At 49.6% G+C, this 21,052-nt stretch overlaps 1 protein-coding gene across 2 annotated transcripts in view; it reads right to left on the bottom strand.

Annotated features, from left to right (window-relative positions):
• Positions 1-21,052, bottom strand: part of Dpysl2 (dihydropyrimidinase like 2) — a 99,885-nt gene that overhangs the window by 12,438 nt on the left and 66,395 nt on the right. For both annotated transcript variants that reach the window (XM_021654679.2, XM_021654684.2), the window contains exons 4-10: positions 17,860-18,024; positions 14,092-14,153; positions 13,535-13,615; positions 13,079-13,147; positions 8,965-9,085; positions 462-618; positions 22-163 (exon numbers count right to left, since the gene is read on the bottom strand). In XM_021654679.2, the coding sequence (XP_021510354.1) occupies positions 22-163; positions 462-618; positions 8,965-9,085; positions 13,079-13,147; positions 13,535-13,615; positions 14,092-14,153; positions 17,860-18,024 (797 nt within the window). The remainder of the gene's footprint in view (positions 1-21; positions 164-461; positions 619-8,964; positions 9,086-13,078; positions 13,148-13,534; positions 13,616-14,091; positions 14,154-17,859; positions 18,025-21,052) is intronic.

Consider the following 21,052-nt stretch of genomic DNA (forward strand, 5'->3'; position numbering starts at 1 on the left):
AGGGAGGCCATCAGTCCTTACCACAGCTTTATCCCAAATGACAGACATCCGCTCCTCTGTGCCGTTGGTGCCCTCAGGAATCAAGGTGAAGTTGTCCTTCCCCACGGCCTTCTGGGCAGTGTTGAAGGTACAATGGGCGCTGCCAGTGACCTGGAGGTCTCCACTGGGAGGAAACAAGTGACATGAGGATTTCTTGCAACATACTCCAATCTGGTGAGACCAGGCTGGCACCCTTCTGATACCTCATTCAGACCCTTTTCGAATGACCCAGGTTTGTATCAGGAATCCCCACCCAAGATGGTAACAGAACAGTAGTTCCTTTTCTCACTTTATCTGCCGCCATCTTTGGTCAACAAGGCTCTATTTTTAAGCCTGTTCCCAGCCATCGTGTTGTCAGCTACTGGCTCATTTCGGTCTGGTGAGATCTACAGTCGAGATGTAAGCAAGTCAGCGGCACTCACCAGGACAGCAGGGAGTTGAGAAAGTCTGGAGTGGTTGGGTCGGGGCTCAGGGGTGGGGAGGTGACAAAGGCAGCCGCCTTGGCCCAGTTCTTGCTCCAGTAATGAGAGCCATCCGTCCCCAAGCTGGCAGTGATGGGCTCACCATACACCACAGTTCCTGAGAAACAGAATGCAGGTGGCTCAGTCAAGATCAAGACAGCCGTCTTAGCGGACGACACTGCGAGCTCGGCAGCGCAGAACGCTCTCAGCACTCCCTCCGGGAGGACACAACCTCAATGCACGGTGACGACGCCAATGACCGGAAGTCCAGTACCCTCGGCAGCCGAGTCCACCCAACTGACATATGCTAAGACATCCTCTCTCCTGAGACAATCCTAAACACCACCCATGTTACATGCCATGATCTTCAACTCAAGTTTCCAACACCCAGAACTATCTAGAATCTTCAGTTTTGGATGATGAGTGGATTTAGCCTTACTGAGCAGAAGTTAGCCTCCCTACTCACTGACAGCAACCTCCCCCTCCCTGCTTTCACCATGTCTAATTCTAGCTAGAGATGAAATTCCAGGGCTGGGGTATCAGAGAGCAGTGTCAGGGTCTTCCAGAGATGCCCGGATGCCTAAGTCACCACGTGAGGGGAGCCATCAATGGCAGCCATCTTCATGCGAATCTGCAGTTAGGCCACTGGGGTTTCAGTCTCTACAAGCCCAGGCCAACTCCACACGATGTCTAAGAGAGAACATAAGCTCCCCTGATGCCCAAATGAGGTCTCTTCCATCCATTCAGAGTAGGCCAGACAGCTGGGGCCACTTACACTAGTGGATTTTGGGTTCTTATGTGCCTTAAATGCCTTCTTTCCTTGTCCAGCCCTCATCCCTTCTCCTAGCTCATTCCACCGGATTTTAGGTTTGTGCTTCCTTCCTCAGCTTGTCCACAGCCATGTTGTGACACAGCTGAGCTTCTTCACAGAACATCTCCACATCTCATTCCCCTCCACACAATCCTCTAAAAACCTCTTATGTCATGGCTTCCATGACTGAAAAAACAAAACAACAACAAACCACAAACCTACCTCTTCCCAAAACATGATTCAAAGCCAAGCTCTTTTTTACCTAGCTGAGGCCGGCCTTGAACCCACTATGTACATAGCAGAGGATGACCTTGAACTTCTTCTCTTCCTGCCCCGACTCCAGAGTTGAGATTACAGAAGTGTGCCACCATGCCTGGCTTTTCGGCACCCCCTCTAACGGCCCAGGCACCACCACTTTCTTGCCCATTGCATCCCACACCCAAATGATCACCCACTTTTGAACTTTTTGACCCTTGATGGTGACATGATGATTGCTTTTCTGCCCCCACACAGGAGACACTTAACAAACGTCTGTCAAGATGACTCAGTGCTCCTAATGTTTAACCAATTAAAGGCCCAGGAGCTGGAACTTTCTCTCAGGTTAGTCAAATCCATCTGCCTCTCCTCGCGGCACCCAGACAAGCTCCTCTGTTCTCCAAACACTCGGCCCTCAAGGCCAAACCCTTCTCAGTCAGGAATGTGTCTCCCTTCCTCTCCACAGTCCTTGCAAAGGCTTATCACTGGATAATATTCCATAACACCCTCTTTGCCCAGACACTCAAAGCTGGCTCCAGGGAGCTAACCCCTCCTGCCTCAGGAATGTCACAAAGAAGTGGCTGTTTCAACTAGAGGGTGCTGGGAGGCTACAGCCACAGCTGCCTCCTATCCATGCTCAGTAACAGTCTCCAGGCAGGAGGGAGGCTTCTACAACTGAGGGCAAGCCTGCCCAGAAGGAAAGCCCTGGAAGAAAGTGCCAGGAGAGGAACCCAGCATTCCTGACCTACTAGAAGCTCTTCCAGGAGAAGCTTGTACAAGCACGCTGGGCACATACCCGCAAATGTTTAAAAAAAAACAAAAACTCATAAAGCTAAAGCCAGCTGTTAGCCATTCCTCAGGCCCCTCCTGACATTCAAGGCAGAGGAAGCAATGGCTCTTGTAGGAGCTTCCAACAGATCTGGTGAAATCTAACCCCTCATCCAGCCATGTCTAAGAGCCCTGCTGTCCACTGTCCACCTGAGCACCAAGGACCCACAGCCCTCATGGTAAACAGGTTACCATTAAAAATAAATTCAGAACAACAATGGTGCTCAGAGGAGAAATTAGCAGCTCAGATGTCTGGGAAATGTACATTCCCAGAATGCCCTGGAATTTGCCATCCTCCACACTGCTCCTGAGTCTGCACCTCATCCTGGCACTGGAACTCTGACTGGGGAGGCTGGTACTAGGAACAGATGGGCTTCCTCTGACACTGGAGGGGGAGTGGCGCTGCTTGGTAAGAGCTGGGTCCCCTGCCTGCCCTCTGCTACTGTAGCATAAGCCTTATAGGACATCGAACTCAGCCTTCAGCCTCTGGAAACCCCAAGATAGGTGAGCACTTCCAAGATCACTGGAGATCCATACCTTCTACCTTAGACTATCACAGAGTAAGGAGCCCTGGCCAGCCCACAACAGAGCCACGCAGAGACCTAGGGAGAGGGATGGTGCCAAAACTGGGGCTTCCTCCTTTTTTTTTTTAACTCTATTCACAGAATTTTTAAAATTTTGATTTGTGTGCATGTGTGTGTCTGTGTATGAATAAGCGGACGAGAGTATGGGCGCCAGCAAAGACTGGAAAGAGAGTGTTAGATCCCCGTGAGGTGGATGAGGTGGAGCTATAAGTGGATGTGAGGAGTTCAAGGTGGGTGCTAGGAACTGAACTATCTGGTGTTCTGTAAAAGCAAGCATTCTCAGCTGCTGAGCAATGCCTTCAGCTCCTGCTCTGCTGCAATTAAACCTCAGAGGCCCTCACCAGCTCTTACTTCTATTTTCAGCTCCACAAACTAGGATAGACCCACCATGTCCAAGGCCTCCACCTTCAGCGGGGTGTGGCTCACACCACACACACACACACACACACACACACACACAGCCTCACCTTCAGTAGTTCAGAGCCTTGCCATGGGCTCCTCTCCCTATAAAGCCTGTGCTGGAGGGAGCCATGGACTGGCTTCCAGAGGTCAGTCAGACCACAGACACCAGCGAGCTGCTGTGTGCCAGCAATCATTACCACTAATAATAATAAACCATGAGCAGCTTAATTGGCCTTTTTTATGCTTCTCTAAATATGCTGCTGATGCTTTCTTGGCGGCCGTTGTAGTTTCATGATTCTCTTCTCCCGGGAAAGTCTGAAATGCAGGATGTGACCCCAAGCCAGACTCTGGCAGGCACCCTAGTCAGGCCTGGAATGCAGGGGACGGGCGGGTGATGTTTATTCACAACCAGCCCCAGGCCGAGCACATTCATAAAGAATAACTGCAAGCTGGGCTTTGGAAATGTTTGACAGCTCCAGGCACCGACACTTTTGTCATTTCCCATAAACGAGAAGCAGGACGAACCCAAAGCAAGAACAATGGAAAATCACGTGTAGGGAGCTCAAAGCACGACCACAGAAGCCCAGGGAAACGAGACTCAGTGGAAAGACAGACAGGCCCGCCTCACTCTGCCTTTCCCTTGCAGTGCTCAGGCTACAGCCCCGACTGCCTGTGATCTATGCAGCGAGGTGTTGATAGCAAGGATGGTTCGGTGCTAAAGCCACAGATTGTGTGCGTCAGCGGGTGCCCATACAGAAGACAGTGTATCTCGTTAGCCTGGGGCTCTCTCAGTAAGCTAGACTGTCTAGCCAGTGAGCCCAGGGATCTGCCTCCCCAACACTCCATACAAGCATGCATCCCCACACGCAGGCTTTCTTTACATGGATTCTGGGAGATGAATTCAGGTGCCTGTGCTTGTCTGCCAACTCTACCTCCTTATCCCAGTTTTTGTTGTTGTTGTTGTTTTGAGTCAGGATTGTGCTAATATATAGCCCGCGCTGGCCTTAAACTCATAATCCTCCTTTCATGCCTCTTTTTAGCTTAGCCTTAAGGACCATGGTCTCATGATCACAGACTTCTCGTGATATGAATCCCTATCCCTGTGCTCGGATCACAGGCACATACTATGCCACGGGACAGGAAAGGAAATATTCAAAATAAGTTTTCTGAAGTTCCTAAAATTTCGTCTCTCATCTGAGGTAGTTCAGGGTTACTAATGATTCTTCTTATAGTAACGAAAACACATGTAGTCTACACCACAATGACGTGATGAAACACACAAAACACCACTGGGGGCCCTGAGTCAAATACTTCTGTGAAGCAACGCTGTTGCTTTTGATGCTATAGATCATTTTTTAAAAATCAAATTAACAGGCAGAATGACACTGGTTGGTTGCCTCTAGTGGTACTGGACAAATGGTCAGAAAGAAAATAATGAATTTAAGGATTCAAATTTCCAAGTCAGGCACCAGTCTTCTGTCTGTCCTGAGAAAGCCTGTGTATGTGTTACAGATGCACAGCACAGGTGGCTGAAAATCAAACCCAGGATCTTATCCCACCTGGTTGAATTATGATGCAAACTTAATTCCCAGCCTTCAGGGCATGTGCTGTTCAAATGGGGGCATTGACTAGGAAGTATTCTATCTTCACGGCCTCTGGATCTCTCTCACATAGGTCTACAGCCTGCTGGCCTTTCCTAAAGAGTTCATACTCCAGCAGCCAATGCCTTGAAACAAATCCACCTCTGTCTGCCTGTCCCCTCCTTCATCCTCCAATGGGCTGTTTCTCTGACTAATGGATATTCACGCAAATCACACACCACCCTCAATGTCAAGATTACTCTATGGTAAATTAGTTTAACCCTGAGGCCTCCTTGAGAAGTAGTCTTTATACATGACATAACTATGGGATTTTCATGTCCAACATCCCCACTGGCCTATAGACCAAGAGAAGTCTTGTCTTGGATTTGAGCTTAGTGTCCCTCAGCAGCCATGACTGTTTGAATATAGCTGTCCTTTGGTTCTAAGAGTGGGTAATAAGGGTAGAGAAGGATGTACACAGGGTGATATCAGCAGGCACTGCTCAAAGGTTATCATTTCCTCAGAAAGGCATCTGTGGCCACACAGGGCTCCTCACATGAACAAAAGGCATCCTGAGGGAGTGTGTTCTGAGGGAGAAGTCCCCACCCTGAACACTCAGGACAAACAGATGGCAGCTGTCTGGAATCATAGCTGTTACTTCCCCCAGGCTGGATGATTAGAAACAACATGTCAGTTTCTGCATTTCAATTTCTCTTCTGCGACAAGAGCTTATTAAATCAGCCACCATCTAAATTCTTAACATTAAAACCCAAGCCAGGACTTGAGGGCACAGGCCTTTAATCCCAGCTACTCAGGAGCCTGAGGCAGGAGAAACACAAGTTCATGGCCAGACTGGGCAGCAAAGTGAGACCTTGTCCCAAAGTACAAAGTAAGAGGAGGTATCAGAATAGAGCTTAGAGAAAGAACACTTGCTTTGCATGTGCAAAATCCCAGGTTCAAATCCCAGTAATGGGTAAAAATAAAATAGAACATAAGAAAAACAAGAAAAAATTAAACTCTAGCTAGTGTATCTGGCTAGTGCATTCCAGTCCTGGCTGTGTTTCATTTCTCTCTCTGTGGCTGATGCATGGTACAGAACAGTGGCAGCCCTGGGTCACTCAGAAAAGACAGGCTGTTATTGTGCTGGGTCTAGCTGGCTTCCAGATATAGTCCTCACTGGCTTTTTGCCCTATAATTTTCAATTCATCTCATTTCTCTATTTGCCCTAACGTCTCCTACCTTGGACATAGGGCCAGAGGGTCTGTGGGTAGGAAGGTTTATGGCACATGGAGAGAAGGGCCTGTTGACATTTGCTCAGACTGTAACTGCTGTTCTGAGTCCTTCTCATAGCCTACACCTCACAGGCTCTCTATTCTGCATTCTAGTCCTGCTTGGCCACAACAGCACTGACCACTCCCCTTGTGACTTTCTGCTCCTACCTCACCCTCCCTCCTTGCTCAAGGTCAAGACCACTCTTTGCTCCTGGCACTGAAGCCTGAAGTATCAACCAGGAGAAAAACACAGACGACTTCAGCTTGGCTTGCCCTGCTGAACACACTCACTACAGGTGAAACCATCCTTTTATCTGTCAATCCTCAATCATTAACAGTGTTATTAATCCCAGGGGGGAAAAAACTCCCGAGTGCTGGGAGCACAAGTGTATACCACCAGGCCCTGTTGAAAAATTTCAGAATTTCTTCAGAATTTGTTCTGCCACTGTTTTCTTCTTGGTTGTTTGAGAATAGTTGTTTCTCATTACCCAGGACTAAGGGTCAGGCCCCAGTTTTGACCTGAACTAAGCCACAACCCATACAGACCCACAAGAATCTCCTCTCCTAAAATAACCTCCAAGAGGAAAGGTGAGTTGGTCAAACATTAACATGAAGTTAGAGGCCCAGTCATCAGCCTAAACTCCATGCTTCCCAAGCTCCGAGCTTCAGAGAAAAACAAACGATGAAGGCTGCTGCCCAGGCTGCCTCCTGGGGATGGTAGGAAATCCAAACACGGTGCAAAAGCTTCGCCAGCCTCCACGAGGGTTAGCCCCTTCTGCTGTCTTGAAGACGGTGGAATTCCCGGTGGCCTGGGTCTGTCTAACTTCAAAGTTCTGAAGGATGGCTGAGCAGCCCTGAGAACCATGGTGTGCACATGCATGGAAGGTCCTGGAATGGAACTAACTGAATTGTTTCCCTTTCTGACCAGACTCCAAAGTTAACAAAAAAATTCTCCAGTCCCTGAGGCACAATACTGGAGTGAAACTGTGCTGCGTGAGCATGGCTTAGCCCTGCGCTTCAGGGATGATCAGAGGTTCGGAAGGGAACAGTGCTGCTGGAGAGCCAGCTGAGGATTCCACCCCAGCTGTGGTCTGCCCAGGGGCTGACCCGGCCCTCTGCCACGGTGAGTCTATGATGTTTCACACTTGGGACAGGAAGGCCACGATCCAAAGTCAGGTGACTGTTTGCCTTAACTGACTTCTTATTATCATATGGGTGTGGAATGACCAGTAAAATGCACAAAATTAGCTGCCCGCCGTGCTCCCCCTTCTCGGACACTGGACCCACTGTGCCCATGCTCCATGGGAGTGGGAGTACCAGGAAGGGTGTTCGGTGCGAAAGCTGAACCCCCAGCCACCTCACAAGTGTGCCTGGATGACAAAGGACCACAGATTCAGTCACCACCTACAGGGTCTCCTCAGAAAATAATCAGAACAAATTCTGAAGAAATTCTGAACGCCTTTTTCAACAGGGCCTGGTGGTATACACTTGTGCTCCCAGCACTCGGGAGGTGGAACAGGAGGCTCAGGAACTTAATGGTCATCTGAAGCTACACAGTGAGTTCCAAGCCAGCCTGAGCTACCTGTTCAAAAAACAATACCACTAAATAAAGGCAATTTCTCCAAGCAGCCAGGAGAGGGCAGGCTCTCAAAAATTAAAAGCAACTGGTCAATTGAGCCCCAGACAGCTCCAAAGAGCAGGGGCCAGAAATCACTGGTTTGGTCTGGAAGCCACTGTCTCTTGAGGCAAGCTGACTGAGTAACCACTGAGCAATTTCTTCTGGAGCGTGGACCAAGTCACCCACCAGTGACAACATCCACAGCCCTCTTGATCCACTCAGATCACGCAGCCAAGTAGAAACAGCTGTACAGGCCAAACCAGACAGAGAGACACAGACACAGAGGGGAGGAGGAGTACCAGGGAGCATGGGAGAAAGGCAGATAAACTGAGACACATGAGGTGGAAAGATAGCACGAGCAGGTTGTGGGCACAGGAAGGAAGATAGGCACCCCTCTGCAGCGTTCACCTCAGAACAGGCTAAGGTTCCCGTCAAGGTCAATGCTAGGCTTCCCAGCTCTGTATCCTGGGCTAACGGCATGAGAACGTTCGGTGGGATTAGCCAAACTCTGTACAGTACAGAGGGACAGTGGAGCTGCTTATTCATAATGTACAAGGCGCTCCATGGAACATCCCTGAGGAAGAGTGCTGGGAATTCAATTTCCAAGACCTGTCTCAGGAGAGCCAGCTTCACTCGGAAGGCAGCCACAGTATACTAGCAGGGAGTAACCTGAGGTGAGTAAATGTGGTTCCACACAAGGCTCTGACTGACAGCCTCCCCACCCCCAACCCCGAAGAAATCCCTGCCCAAGATGGGAGACACGCTTTGCACGATAGCATTCCCCAGAGGGGTTTCTGCAGCCAGTGAAGAGTGATGTAACCTATGTATGTAACCAGTTTGTTTACACAGAATCAAACTGAAGAATCAACATAGAGAGAGGGGGATACCAGCCCACACGGCCTTGGCTTTAAATAGATATGAACAAGGCCACGGCCCTGGAACAAAGGGAGGAAACTTGAGCTCCTCGCTCTGCTGCGCTGCAATTAGGTTAATGCTGGAACATGATGAAAGTGGCCCAGTTGGCATGAGGACCGGAAAAAGAGCCTCCTCAGCGAGCTGCCTCCTTCCTCCCACCTGCCCACGGTATGTCGGAAAGGCCTACACGGCTGGCTCACCCTTCTTCCGTGCCTGGGCGATGACTTCGGCCGCGCTCTTGCTCATCACTTTGGTGATGTAGAGGGGGCAGTTGGTCTGATTGGCAATGGTGATGGACCGGTTCACAGCTTCAGCCTCGACCTATGGAGGGCAGACAAGCATGAAAACTCCAAACACCCTCATGTCCATCTTTGTCTTCATTCACGACCAGAGACAGATGGATCACCAAGCCTCTTTCCCAAGTGGTACCCAGATCCTCAGGCACCACCTAGACCTAGTAACGCTGGACTAGAACCTAGCCAAGTAGGTTGTACCCAACGCTAAGTGAGTATTAGCAGGAAACAAGATGTTCTGAAGACACTTGTCACTCCCTTCTGTTATCAAACTACTGAAACAATGGCCCCTAGGAAATCAGAATTTCCTAAGGAGAAATTTCATGGTGGGAGAAGGAAAAGCCTGAAGCTGAGTGACTGCCAAAAGAGGAGCTTGTCTCCAGGAAAGACAGTTCCAGGACAGCCATGATGGCCAAGACAGCATTGTGTGGGAGGTACCACACCACAGCCTGGACTGCCTGGCTATGCCTTCTTCCTTATCTAAAAGCTGTTGTTATTTTATTTCTTTTAACTACGTCTCTGCCTTCGGTCTGTGCACATGGGTGCTGGTGCCTGTGGAGCTCAGAGACATTGGATCTTCTCAGAGCTGGAGATACAGGCAGTTGTGAGCCACCTGATGTGGATGCTGAGGACCAAATCCAGGTCCTTTGAAAACACAGCGTGAGCTCTTGTGCGCTCTTAACCTCTGAGCCATTAAAAGTTTCAGGCTGGCCAGGAACTCCTGATCCTGCTTCCTCGTCTCTTGCTGCCATGACCAACAGCCTACTGTTTAAACCTAAACTCTATGTCAGGACTCTGAGGGTGCACAGAAGCCAGGGAGCACTCTGTCCCTAGTGTGACTACACTGAACCAATCTCCTTTCTCCACTATTCACCACTGCTTGTTTCTCTAATCAGCCTATGGATGGTCAGGTCAAGCTTGATAGGGCTGCCAGGGCCCAGTCTTTGCCCCTACCTCTGATAACAAGTTCACTTGCTCACATCTGAGAAGCACCATACACACCCAGAGCCTGGCTGATCTCCATGTGGACATTCATTCTGCTCTCGTGATCTTGAGGGAAGACATTCTACGTGTGTGACTCTGGAGCCAAGTCCACCAGGCATCTGCGAGCCAAGCTAGCATCAGCCACAAAACAAAACAGGCTTCACAGCGCTTGGGGATAAAGAAGGTGGCGGCACGTTCCCCCAAGAGTGTGACTGGCCAGTCACAGCCTGGTACGACCTTCAGCAGTGATGAACTAACCAGATACACCATCTGCCTCTTTCTAGCTGACCCTCCGGGAATGGAATTTCAGATTCAATGTCATGTCTGTTGAACACCCAACCAGGAAAGCTGCCTTGTATGGAGGTCCATCTTATATACTATAATGTGTGCTCCTCCTAACAGACTAAACTGGCTCAAAACAGATCCCAAAAGGCCACTGCCAAGTCCTGAAAAGACTCCTGCCAGTAAGAAATGGGGATGGTCTTATTCTTTCTCTACCCATAATCCCAGCATCTCAAGCAGAGCTGGTACACACAGCATGCTCACACTCGCTGGCACACAGATAAACAGCTCCATCTCTTTGATGTAACTTTAAAAGTCAGGCTGTCACTTTTCAAAGGAGATCGCTGTGCTCCAAGCTGAGGTTACTTGGCTAGTCTTGTTTCCACCAGAACATGGCAGGGCCGGAGTCTGTCACTGACCTAAGTGCTCATCCCAGTGAGGGACACCAATGTTCCTTCACACTCAGCTTCTGGGCATCAACTACGTGAAGAGAGTCTACAAATCTGCAGGAAAGCCAACGACTCTCAGAAACACTCACCAAACACTCAGATGTTTTCCATTCCGGGGATAGCTGAAGGGAGCCTCCCTCGCACTCCCTGCCCTCCTTCCCCTCCCTGGAGCGTCCTGCTGAGCTACCAGCTCAGAAGTCTCTACTGTGAAGTGTGAATGAAAAAGACTCTGAGATGCTCAACACCTCACAGGGATGCCAAAAACAGCCCTACTCATGTCCTAGCACAGACCCTCCACAGAAGGACAGACACACTATAAATAATGGCTGGCGCTACAGGCCTGTCCCCAGTAAAGCGGGGTGTCCGGTGACTCTAATTAAGAGGCCACAGGGGACTGTCTTCCACTAAGACTAGTGAGGAAAAATCTTGGTCCCAGGGGTCTGTCTGGATTTGCATACACACTGTGAATGGAATTCAGACTCCATCTGGCCCCACAAAGTGGCCTGAAATTGGAGAGAGGCCAAACGAAAAACGCTAGCTCTCTGGAAGAAGAGAGCATTTTAAACCTCACTCTCCACTCTCCAACCAGAATGCCCCTGCCTCCAATCAACACAGCAGATACTGTTGATTCTGCACTGACCCTGGATGAAAAGCTCTTTAAATCTCGTGGAAAAGGTATAATAGTTTAAAACAAAACCCCTTCTCATTATAGGGAGGGTCTGGGGTGGGGAAGGGAATCTGTGTGATTCTGTATAAACAGAGCAGTGCAAACACTTGGGGGAAATGACCCATAGCAGAGCCCAGACGTGGTATTCTCTGGATAGCCGCGCCTGCTCTGGCAACCTGCACAACTCGGTCATATGTCCCGTGAGACAGAGCTGGGAAGGTCTTCTCTCTGGGATGGCTTCACTGCACACTCTTTATTCCCAGGCCCCACGCTCTGACAGCTGTCTCGTGTTGGTCGCCCGTCACATTCTGTCCTACATATATACTTCCTGCTCGTCTCTGTCACCAGCTCATTGAAAGTAGCTCTCCAAGAGAACCACCCCCTCGCATCTCACTGCCACACAGGGGCCAGAGGCTGCTGCGATCAGAACATGTGCTCTTCGCCCTGTGTCGCCTCAGACAGGTGATCCCTAGAATCCAACAGTCTTCCCAAGTCTCCCCCTTTCCATCTTCTTAGCTAAAAACCTGGGGAAATCCTACTGAAATGCCCACGTGGTAGGCTGCAAAGAGAAGCATACAGAGGAAGGCAGCTGCCCTGCAAAGTTCAAACCCGAACCGGCCATCATGGCGCTAGTGATGGAAAGTTAGGATCATTATTTAATGTTGTCTCCTATGCGCTGGCGGTTTCCTTCTAAGTGGGCCGGACTACCAAGTCCACTCAGACAGGTTCCATGTTTGATTCTCTGTGTCACCCCCTCAGAATTTAACACACAAAAGACTCAGCTTGACAGAATGAACAACCATCAGCAGGAAAAACAGCTGAGCCTCGGGGATGTCCATCACTGGCCACTTAGCATTCTGCGATCCTGTGTGACAGTGACCAAAGAGAAGGCCCCTATACTGGAGCAAACAGTGTAATTTTTCTACTTAAAGAATCAACCTGAACAGTGGCTCCCCAACAGCTACCTTCTGGTAGACACGTGGGCATCCTTGCTGTTTCCCGGCTTTGCTCTGCCAAGCTCTATGACTGGGGGCAGCATCTCCTTCACAGGCCACTTACCAAACATTCCCCTGCCTAGAGACCTGTCTAGAATGTTCCTTACAGAAATCCTCCTTCATCCTCTTCCCTCATGAGCTGTCAGACCGACATTAGTCATACCTTTACCCTTACTGAAGGACCAGCCTCTAAAAAGCACTGAGGTTAAAACTTTAGTGGTGGAAACCCCACCTCCCAAGACACGATACCTGTAGCCTTCTGACTTACAGGCTCCACAGTCCAGTGAGGTAACCTCTTATACTTCTCAGCCTGGGCTAATCCTGCTCAGGGTTTTCAACCGTTCTGTCCAATAGGTCCCACTGAGTGTGCTGCACTTGGTGAGGATTCAGCATGTGTGTTTTAGAAATGTAGAAGGGCTTTGTGATTCCATCCTATATTTTGGGGCCTGGCAGTACTGCGCATGTGCAGGCATGCGCACATGCTTCTTTGAGAGACCGGTGTACATCCAAAAAAAACCCCGATTTCAATAGGCATGGGAGGGGGGGGGTCAATGGGAGTGGGAGGAAGCGAGTGGGGGAGGGGCCAGTGCCCTGCACAGAGTCCAAGAAACACTAAGTCATATAACCCACTCCTGGATGTTCACCTCCTCTGGTCTGCTCAGCACGTGTCCCTCTGGGCCCGTGATGCCCAAATCCAGGATCCTCTGCTGTTCCTGCAAAGTGTAAAGAAAGCCAAGTGGTCAGAGGAGGTGGGTTTCAGGTGCAAAAAGTTCCCCAGCAAGAAGTAGGGCGGGCCCTGCTGGATACCCAGCGTCATCCCGGACTTCAGAAAGAAAAGGGGTTACTGTGCTAATGCCAGCCCTGCTTGAGCAAGACCAACACGCTGGAGCCTCCCAACCTGCTCATCATCCCTGGGGAAGCTGACTGGCCCCACAGCACAGTATGTGATGATATCGAAAGGGCCTTTCTATAACGGGAACCAGTCATGTGCCCTATAGAACACTAACAGAAGATCACTGACAGAGCCCCAGTACCAGAACACCAGGCCCTCTGGATCCCCACACTAGTGAACACCAAAGCTGAAAAGAAGAATCCCATACCTCCGCAATGATGTCACCATTCTCTGCATGGACTTGAGCTATGGCACCAATATCCCGGATCACACTCAACACTTCATAGATCTAAGGAGGAGGAGGACAAACTCAGAGACATGAACCTGCATCTTCCTGGTCAAAGGAAACCCCCTTGGTGGGGGAGAAATGGCATCCAGGCTACCTGGCATGGTAATATGCTCAACGGGACTGCTTCTAGCCACCTTGAGATGCAGAGAGGCAGCCCAGCCAAAAGGACAGAAGTGAGATGTGAGAAACGGGGGGAGGAGGGCTGGGGGAGGTGTGTCAGATAGGACAGGGGCTCTGGGTACTATTAATAGGCCACAGAGTATCCTGACTAGAGCTGACAAGGTTTGATTCCAGAGTCTAGAATCCATCCAGACCCCATCAAAGGCCAATTCCATCAAACACCAAACCTGCCAGCCATGGTCCCATTAAGCTATGAGTGAGCTATACACATATGGAAAAAATGTTTCCCCAGAAAGCAGCAGCGACCAGACCAAACAGAATATCAGGAGCCTCCTCAGAAAGGCTGAGTTTCTTACCTGGGAATCCGTCAGCTGGAATCGATCTTTGAAAGCCATGTACACGAGGAAGGAGTTTACCCCTGGTGACAAAGAAGAGAGGCAGACACGTGACTTCCAACAGACAAACCCAAAGTAAACAACCTAGAAGGAAGAAAGCGATCATGTTGTTCATACATCTGCGTGTCTCTGTGCAGGGGGAGGGCTGTATAGAGGGGGCAAAAGAAGAGAGCAAGAGATGAAGACAGGGATGGAGACATGAGAACAAAGCAACTCTGCGGTCACCAGATGTCATCCCGGCTACCTGGGGAGCTGAAACAGGAGGATCACACTGTCTGAGCTACAGAGGGAGTTCAAGGCAGTGCAGGGAGCCTAGAGAGACCCTGCCTCACAAAAGAAAGACTAGAACATGTTCAGTGTCCAGCTCAGCGGTAGAGTGCTTGGCCTGGCATGGATGAATCTTCAGCATCACGGAGTTAAAGAGGAAAGGCACGACAGAGACAGACAGACAGAATGACAAAGCAAATGGGAAGCTAGGAACAGGGTTTCTGGAAATTGTTTTTAGGGTTCTTAGGGTTTTCCTGTTTGGGAACTTTACAAGTCTGTTAAAATTAAAAGCCGAGGTGTTACGGCACCCCGTCCATATTGACATAGCGTATCGACTCAAAACAATCAGAAAGTGAACCACCTTCCCCACCACTCCTACCTCAGTGAGCATCAACGGATGAACACACACACACACACAAAATGCAGTTCCTGTGGGAGCCGGAACACCATTCAGCCTTACAGAGGAAGTTTGGCTGCATGGGACAAAGGGAATGAACACAGGAGCCATCCTGAAAGACAGCTGCTGCAAAACCCCATGTGAGGGAGGGACACAGGCAGTGGGTGTCACAGTCAGGATTGCCTAGGCTGGAGGAAGGGGAAGGAGGAATTACAGAGACAGATTTCCATCTTAGCAGGATGAGGCATCCTACAGGTGGATAGTGGTGATGCGTGTGTGTGTGTGTCTATGCATGTGTGTGAGAGAGAGAGCGTGTGCACCAGCCACAGTATGCATGGGGAGATCACAGGGCAGCTTGTAGGGAGTCAGCTCTCTCCTTCCACCATATATACATGGGGAATCAAATTCAGATCATGGACTTGGCGGCAAGTGCTTTTATCTGTTGCTGATCCAGCTCAGAGTTCCCATACCCAGGAACAACAAGGTGAAAGTTGAGTGAACCTGCTCGATTGCACGCCTAGAAGTGACTCAGATTGGGTATCTTGGGCTAGAGAGAGAGCTGGGTGGTTAAGAGCACTGGCTGCTCTTCTAGAGGATCCAGGTTTGGTTCCCAGCACCCACAGAGTGGGTGTAACTCTCTGTAACTCCAGTGCCAGGGGCTCACAACTGTCTGTAACTCCAGTCCCAGGGAGGTCTAATGGGCTCTTTTGGCATCTTCAGGCAGCGGGCATCCACAGGTTGCAGAGACACAGACGCAAGCAAAATGCTCACATACATAAAATAAATGAAAAAGATTTTCAAAAAAATAGTCTAATGCTCTATGTATATCATTCATCACACTTTTTACTTCAAAAAAAAAAAAAAACTTTCCCAAAACAACTATTTGTTCTGTCTTTCACAAGAAAATTCATTACAGACTTCTAACTATGGAAATTATCTTTTCTTTGGCAAGCCATGCTTGTTTAAAAAAACAACAAAAAAAACTTTTTTAATTTAAAAAAATGCATTAATTTGGCAAGCGGCTGTCCATCCTAGCATCTTGGAGTCCTTGCCTCCCAAGGCACCAGACCAAATATCCCTCTCCAAGATCCATCACAACTCTAAACAATTGTCTTGACAACCTCAGAGCCTTGGAGCTTAATTCAAGCCACCTGGAGGTGCTGGAAGCTCCCTGTGCTAATAGGCCTCTGGGCATCCCAGTTCTTCACTCCAATGCCAGGCAACAGTTGCCACGGTAACCTGCCTAGCCTGATTTGGGATAGACTGGCCCTAAGAATTGAAAGTTGAAATCCACCGGCATCTGGGTATTCTCAAGAAGTGAGAATGGTTCTAGCTAGAGGCCAGAAGTGTGTTTGGAGGCCCTAGTGCCTGGTCTGGTTCCTAAATGACCTGAAGGTTACCTCTTCAGAGGCAGCGAGGAAAGGCTACAGTAATGCTGAATGGTCACTAAGGAGAAAACTGTTGCCTCCTGGCTGAAAAAATGAAATCTACTTCTGGATGGAAATGAATCACTGGCTCCTCTCTCCTTTCTCTCTCTCTCTCCTTTCCCCCCTCCCCTCTCTCTCTTACCCCTTTCTCTTCCTGTCCCACCCCCCCCAGGGTTTCTCTGTGTAGCTCTGGCTATCCTGGACTCACTTTGTAGACCAGGCTGGCCTCGAACTCACAGAGGCCCGCCTGCCTCTGCCTCCCCGAGTGCTGGGATTCTGGGTGTGTGCTCCACCTCAACTCTCTCTAGAGTGAATCGGCTGGCCAAGGGAACCCCCCTCTGGAAGGCAGGTTCACCCTAAGCCATGCCAAAGAGCTGGGAGGAATAACTGGCCTTTAAATGAGGCAGTGTACTTTCCATCGGAGAATTCTCAGTAGTAGGTTTCAGGCCTACAGCCCTGAGGCTTCAGATGTCTGCCCGATTTTCTGAATTCCTCAGAGAAGCCCAACCTTCTCACTTCTTTCTATCCCTTCTCTAGTGGTGCTTTCTCTAGCACCCTAGGCTCTGCTGCTCCTCCAGTTCCCCTCCCGGCCTCATGGCTGCTTGTCTGCCATGTGGCTGGCCTCACGCCAATTCAACTCAAACTGCACAGTCTTTTTCTCTTTCTCTTGTTGTTTTCCCTCCCTCCTCCAAGCAACTTACCCGCCATTGGGGTTTTTCTTTTAAACCCTATTAAAACAGCCCTTGAACTTCAAAAAGAAAAAGTAATAATTTGTGGGGGTTGGGAGGGGTGACCTCCATGCTAGGGAGAAACTCAAAGCGCATCTTAGGCCAATGTTCACAATGTTCACAGATTTTCAAAAAAAAATTAAAATTCAGAATTTACATGGATTGCCCAAGGTCACACAGCTAGTCGGAGGACAAGCTAACTTCCCAATATAGAGCTGTTTGTAAGGCATCCATGGAAGCTTCCCCTATCTGTTTCCACGCCTGGAGATTGGCCTCCACCTTTTTACTCACAGCACATCCTGTTCCTGACTCTAAGAACAAAAAAGTGGTAAAACTTGCTCACAAATCAAGACCCAGTGATACCAAAGAGTGACACCTGGAACCTAATCCATGGCTAAGCTGAAGGAGGCACAGGAAATGATGTGGTTCCTCTTCAGTACCTAAGCCCCCCAAGATTCCCTCGGACAGGAGTCTGGGGGGCATCTCAATGCAAATGAAGACTCCTGTGAACCCTTCCCCCAAATCCCTGGGATTCTCTGAAGCAGAAAGAAGCCCTTCAGTTTGGGTTTGATTGAAGTCCCATCACCTCCTCCGCTAGCCTTTATTCTTCCGGGTCTACGTGACATGTTTGCCCCAAAACTCCAAAGACCAACCCTACTGCCCCACTGGGGCCTTGGAGGGCCAATCACTCTGAGACCAGGTCCCTCACGCCAGTGATCTGTTGGAAGCTGCTACACAAGAAGGCACCCCAGAGGGAAGCCAGTCTGTCTCATTCATAGAGGCATATGCTCTCGCTGGCCTAGGGCTCCTCCAATCAGCATGAGCTGCAGCCTAAAGCGCCCCGCCCATCGGCCTGCTCTCATAGGGCTTTGAGTTAGAACACCGGCTGCAGCGGAGTTGCGTGACCTACCGTGGTCCTTCACCAGAGCTTCCATCTCCTCCTGGATGCCCTTGTGCCACTCAGTGATGTCCACGTGCAGAGAATAGTCACAGCACGACTTGCTGTCCGCCCACTCCCTCCACTGATCAAAGGCAGCCAGCAGGCTTGTTCCGGGCTCGGGAACCACATGGTCGACTAGGAAGAAAGAGACGTTTGTCACCATCCCAGCGAAGTCACGAGCAGGTGTTTACCCACTTGAGCCCTGCCCTGAGCCCCCTGGGTTCCCACTGGAGACAGCGATCTCTCCAACAACATCTAGGAATGCACTTAAGCCAGCTGAGTACCCAATAGAGAAAAACTTGGCAATGGACAGCAGGCAAGTGAAACCACGCATGAACTACTCAGATCTGATTTATCAAATCCGAGTCCCTGAGACCTGGGGCGCATTCCGAGGACAATGAGTCCTTATGGACAATGGCGGTGCCAGAGGGCCAGCCGGAGGAGCCAAACCCTTCTTTGTGCTGCCAGCTTCTCTGAGATGCCCCAGTAGACAGCCAGGCCTCAGAGAGGCCTGGAGTGGAGCCATGCATCACGGGCCTTTCCAAAACACCCAGCAGACCCACTCGCTCCTGGCCACTCAGGTTTCCCAAGTGTAATTCCACTCCGTAATTTAAGGACAATCTTTCATCTAAAGCGTTCAAAGCATTTTGAGGCTGAGCTCGCTGCAATATTATTACTAAGGTAGGCTGATACTCTGGACAAAAGACCATGAGCTCAGGCTGCTCAGTTTGTTCCCTGGCTCCACTGGTCGCCCACAGGCGCCCTTGGGTACACTGCTCCAAAGCCCTAAGTCTCAGTGCTGCTCTTAAAGGGGATTGTATTTCCTATAGACTTCTGTTATGAGGCTCACACATAGACGGAATGTCTATCAGTGTTCCATTGCTCTTCTATTTAAGTCCACCAGCGCCTTCCTCTTGCACTGCAAATTCAGATTAAAGTCCCCAACAAGCTCTGCAAGATCCTGGCTGACCTTCACGACACGACCCTGTGGAGTGTGTCTGGTCTCTGTCCTACAGTCTATCTCCAGCTACACAGGCCATCTGTCAGCTGCTACATCAGTCTATTTCCTCTCAGCCCAGGGCCTTTGCACACGCTATTATTGCTCAAAGGTTCCCTGGAGAGCTCTTGCCCAGCTTCCCTCAAGTGAGGTTTTCTAAACTATTGCCATCCTTCTGAACACGCATATGCGCGTGCGCGTGCGCACACAGAACAAAGCGCCAGCATTAGCTGTTCAAGGTGCAATCAAATTCATGCAACAACAAGGGCAAAGCTGAGGGCTCTGGACACCTGAAGCCACGAGCCATTCCCCCAAAATGAAGTATTAGATTTCCCAAGCCCAGGATCAAAACTTGCAGATGCAGCTCAATTGTGATTGGCTTAACTTGGCTTCATACATAGCAAAGATACGGCAGTTAACCCTTGCCTGGTTGATATAAATTACATACATGTAATTACTTACATGCACCCTGGAAGCTGATATCGTTACTAGATGGCAATTAAACGTACTTGAAGACATGCTTCTAAGTTCTTTTGCAGCGCTCGCTCATTGGGGACCTCTCGGGCATAAAGAACCTGCCTATATAAAGAATGGGTTCCACCACTGCTTACTCTCTAGGACACGGTGTCAGCTGATGAGGGCTTTGGCAGAATGCATCCCTAGAAACTCTGCAGCAACAATTCCATTTTTTTCTCCCGATTCCACCCCACTCCCCCAACAACAAAAAATATCACTTTGTTAGCAGCAAGCATTCTGGACTGTCTGTGGCTACAGCCTGCCTCCCCCCTCACTCTCCTCCAACCCACGCTCCCAGGTGGCCAGACAGACCTTACAATACCCTTTATCTGCAGCTGCAGTCCCCATGCAAACCTGCCAGGAAGGGCAGACACAAGCATCTCCCCTGAGCCCAGCTAGATCTGAGCCCGGCAGATGTCTCCGGTCTCCATCCTACTCTCTGTCCCCGAATGGTCACCCCCTATGATCTCCCTGTAGCTTCCTTACTCCTTTTGACTCACCCTGTTCCTGCCCATCCCCTGCTGCTCACTCAGGAAGTGCCACCCTCGCTGAAATCCCCTCCCTTTGCTCTTCACCTAGCAGCACCTCCCCATCAAGCTCATGAGACTGTCACCAGCTCGGGTTGCACGATCATCTGCAATAGCTTCTGAGCAACACACACATGCTCACACATATGCTCATACTCAAACATATACTCACACACATATTTACACATAGACATACCCAAAGACACAGACACACACACATTCACACACAATCATTCATAAGATACAGGATGTAAGCTCCTCACACCAGGGACCCCATCCAGACACAGAAAGAGCTCAATGAACGCCCTATGTAATCACCTCTTGGCACTCAAACCTCACCTTTTGTTCAGTTCAAAGGGCAAATGGGGCTCAGCTGTACACCTCAGTATCTGTGAACACCATTCTTGGACAGCCCTAGGATGTCAAAACCCATAGACACCCAAGTTCCTTGCATAAATGTTAGCATACTATGTGCACACAGCCTGCTACATACTTGTGGGGGCCCCTGAGAATTGATCCCAGGATCCCAGAGCAAGCTACAGCTGGGCTCCACTGCAGACCCCTCTTTACACGCTGAACCTTTTCTACATTGCCTGCTTGCAGTACCTGATATAGTACCACAGAACACTCTGCCTGTGTGGACCTGGTATGGGTATGTGCACTGAGACAAACTTCAAGTTTTGCATTTTGAAACTTTCCAGAATTTCTTTCCAAACCTTTTTATTAGTGGTTTGGCTGAAGCCAGAATTAAGTGAATCCCCAGATGTAGAATCTTTGGATGCAGTGGGTCAACTCTGCTCTCCTGGTAACACTGTCTGCTTTCCCTCTCAACCCGGAGGGCTGCTGTGGAACCTGGAGACCCTTCTGTCCCACCCTGTTGGACAAGAAACATGCCTCCCTCCAGATAGCAGGGCTCATGGAGGAAAACTGACTTCTTCAAAGCTGATTTTTCTAAAATAGAGTTATAAAGTCAATATCACATTTACTCAATTACCCCACCCTCCCTCAAATCAGCCAACTCAATCTGATACATTTTCTCTACATCTTTTTTTCTCCACGTTGTATTCTATTCTATTTCCTTATTTATAGTCTATTTCCTTCGAAAAAGCTTAAAAGTGGCTTT

The sequence above is a fragment of the Meriones unguiculatus genome, chromosome 9 (assembly GCF_030254825.1).
Source record: "Meriones unguiculatus strain TT.TT164.6M chromosome 9, Bangor_MerUng_6.1, whole genome shotgun sequence".
Lineage (NCBI taxonomy): Eukaryota > Metazoa > Chordata > Mammalia > Rodentia > Muridae > Meriones > Meriones unguiculatus.